This window comes from Coenobita brevimanus, chromosome 88 (genome assembly GCF_032717465.1).
Source record: "Coenobita brevimanus isolate Jiangsu-jjx chromosome 88, ASM3271746v2, whole genome shotgun sequence".
NCBI classification, from domain to species: Eukaryota; Metazoa; Arthropoda; class Malacostraca; order Decapoda; family Coenobitidae; genus Coenobita; species Coenobita brevimanus.
This window is the reverse complement of record NC_137041.1, coordinates 21,723,154-21,725,197: the sequence shown is the minus strand read 5'-3', so window position 1 is coordinate 21,725,197 and position 2,044 is coordinate 21,723,154. Positions and strand designations below refer to the sequence as shown.

The 2,044-nt window shown below is 47.2% G+C and overlaps 1 protein-coding gene across 1 annotated transcript; it reads right to left on the bottom strand.

The window, feature by feature from the left end:
• Nucleotides 1–726: 726 nt before the first annotated feature.
• LOC145411234 (uncharacterized) lies at nt 727–1,173 on the bottom strand. Its single transcript, XM_080281299.1, has one exon. The coding sequence runs from the start codon at nt 1,171–1,173 to the stop codon at nt 727–729; it is 447 nt and encodes a 148-aa protein (XP_080137425.1).
• Nucleotides 1,174–2,044: the final 871 nt, after the last annotated feature.

Sequence of the window (2,044 nt, the reverse complement as noted above, 5' to 3'; positions counted from 1 at the left end):
ACTCCCACCCCTACCATCTCCCTCCTTCCCTCCCTCCCTCTCTTCGAAACCATGGTCGAAACTTAAATCATTGGCACATGCTTTATAGCCTATATAATGATATATTATGTAATTGACGCATGCAATATGTGTTACTATAGTTGGTATATTTGTACTGATAGTGACACATAACAGAGCGAGAGTAGGGTAGAATGGGGCTGATAATGCCCGGCATGATAAGAGAGCATTGGTTTGGTAGAAGTGAGGAGTGGGGTAGTTTTGTGGTGGAATGATACACCATGTATATAAGGTGTTATGTGGTCCTTGTCAGCCATGGGTTAATTCTATTTTGTAATTGCTATCGATTATAGCTCATAACTGTCGTATAATGTTTGATTTAAGCAGTATCGTAATCAAGTATTATCCTGAAGCACCCAATATCAGGATTACGTCCCGGTCTACACCGATGCTGAGTCGGTTACTCAGCGTAGGCTTATTGTTATCTTTATGGCATATTGTGGACAGATTTCAGTAACACATCATTGTAAATGAAATGAAACATATATGTAACGGGTGGACAAAAGAAACAAAATCAGTACATAAGTATTTTACTCCCCACTATCCAGGAACAAGTCACTCTCATCATCACTTTCGAGGTTAATGATGATGGGATCCACTCGTTCATGTATGTTGTCTGTGGGCCCAGTACTCTTCTTCGAAGGCTTGGGAACGTCTGACCACACCACCTCACACCTCTCCAGTTGCACACAGCGTCGCTTCCTCCAGCCTGGCTTGTAGGTCTGCTCGGGTGAAATGGTGTAGTGAGGAGCGTATGTGGCGTTTCAGGTACCCCCACACCTGCTCGATGGCGTTGAGCTCGGGATGAGCAGGTGGCAGCCTCACAACTTCATGGCTCCATGAGGGTATTATGTTGTCGACTTTGTACTGTGGCTCTGTCTTGTTTGGCTTTGAAATGAGGAGCAGTTCAGGCTGTGTGGCGTGTGGTCGGAAGAGTACGTTGTGCTGCTCCAGCCATATTATAATATCCGCTTTCTTCGTGGAGGTGGTGGGACAGCGACTCTCCTCCGTCAGCTGGCTGTGATAAGGGGCATTATCCATGACCAGTACTGACGGCTCAGTCAGTGACGGCAGGAGTTGCGATGTCAGCCAGCGGAGAAACAGCTCTCCATTCATCTCCCCGTAGTAATCGCCGCTAGTGTTCTTGGTAGGAAAGCATAGAAACGAATTATCGACAAAACCGTCGGCCGTCCCAGTTGCGACAACCACAAAGCGCTCTCCTTCCCCAGGCGGCACCTGACAGCTGTATTTGGGTGCTGGTGACAGGTTGAGTGCCGTCTACCCACTCCATGCTGTGGCCCATCCTGGTGGTGAACCACGTCTCATCCAGGTACACCACCTGCCTGCCTTCCTGTCAGTGGCGTTTGAGTGCCCGGAGAGCACTGATTCGACGGCATACAACATCAAGGGACTCCTTCCTCACATACATCTTCCGCTGAGATGTCTTGTAGCGAAATCCCATGTTAAGGAGGAGTCGCCACACTGTTGTATACTAGGTTCCCTCCGGGATGATGGCTGCCGTCTTTAGGTCCTCCGTCAGGGTTGCTATGGTGAATGTTTCTCTAGCAGCAAATTTAGTGTGGATGTTGCGGCAAATGGCACCGATGGTAAAGTTGTCGAAGACGGGTAGAATTGGTGGTGGTGGTGGTGGTGGTGGTACTGTCAGTGTTCCAGGCTGACACTTGGTACTGCGCTGCACCATCTTCCGCACCGCATTCACTGTCATGCCCATGGCTTCAGCAACACGGTGATACGGCCTATGGAGGAAGGCAGTTGTGTATATCGGATGGGCCACATAAAATTAAATACTGGTATTCAATGATAATAAGGTTTAATTTAATAATTAACAAAATATTTCTTCATACTTGGCTGATTAATTAATCGTTATTTATTACATTGTGGAAGCAATCGCATCATCACTATTTTGTATCTCTAGGGCTCGCCACTTTAGTGCTTTCAAGATATGGGTTGCAGCAAAACACCATTA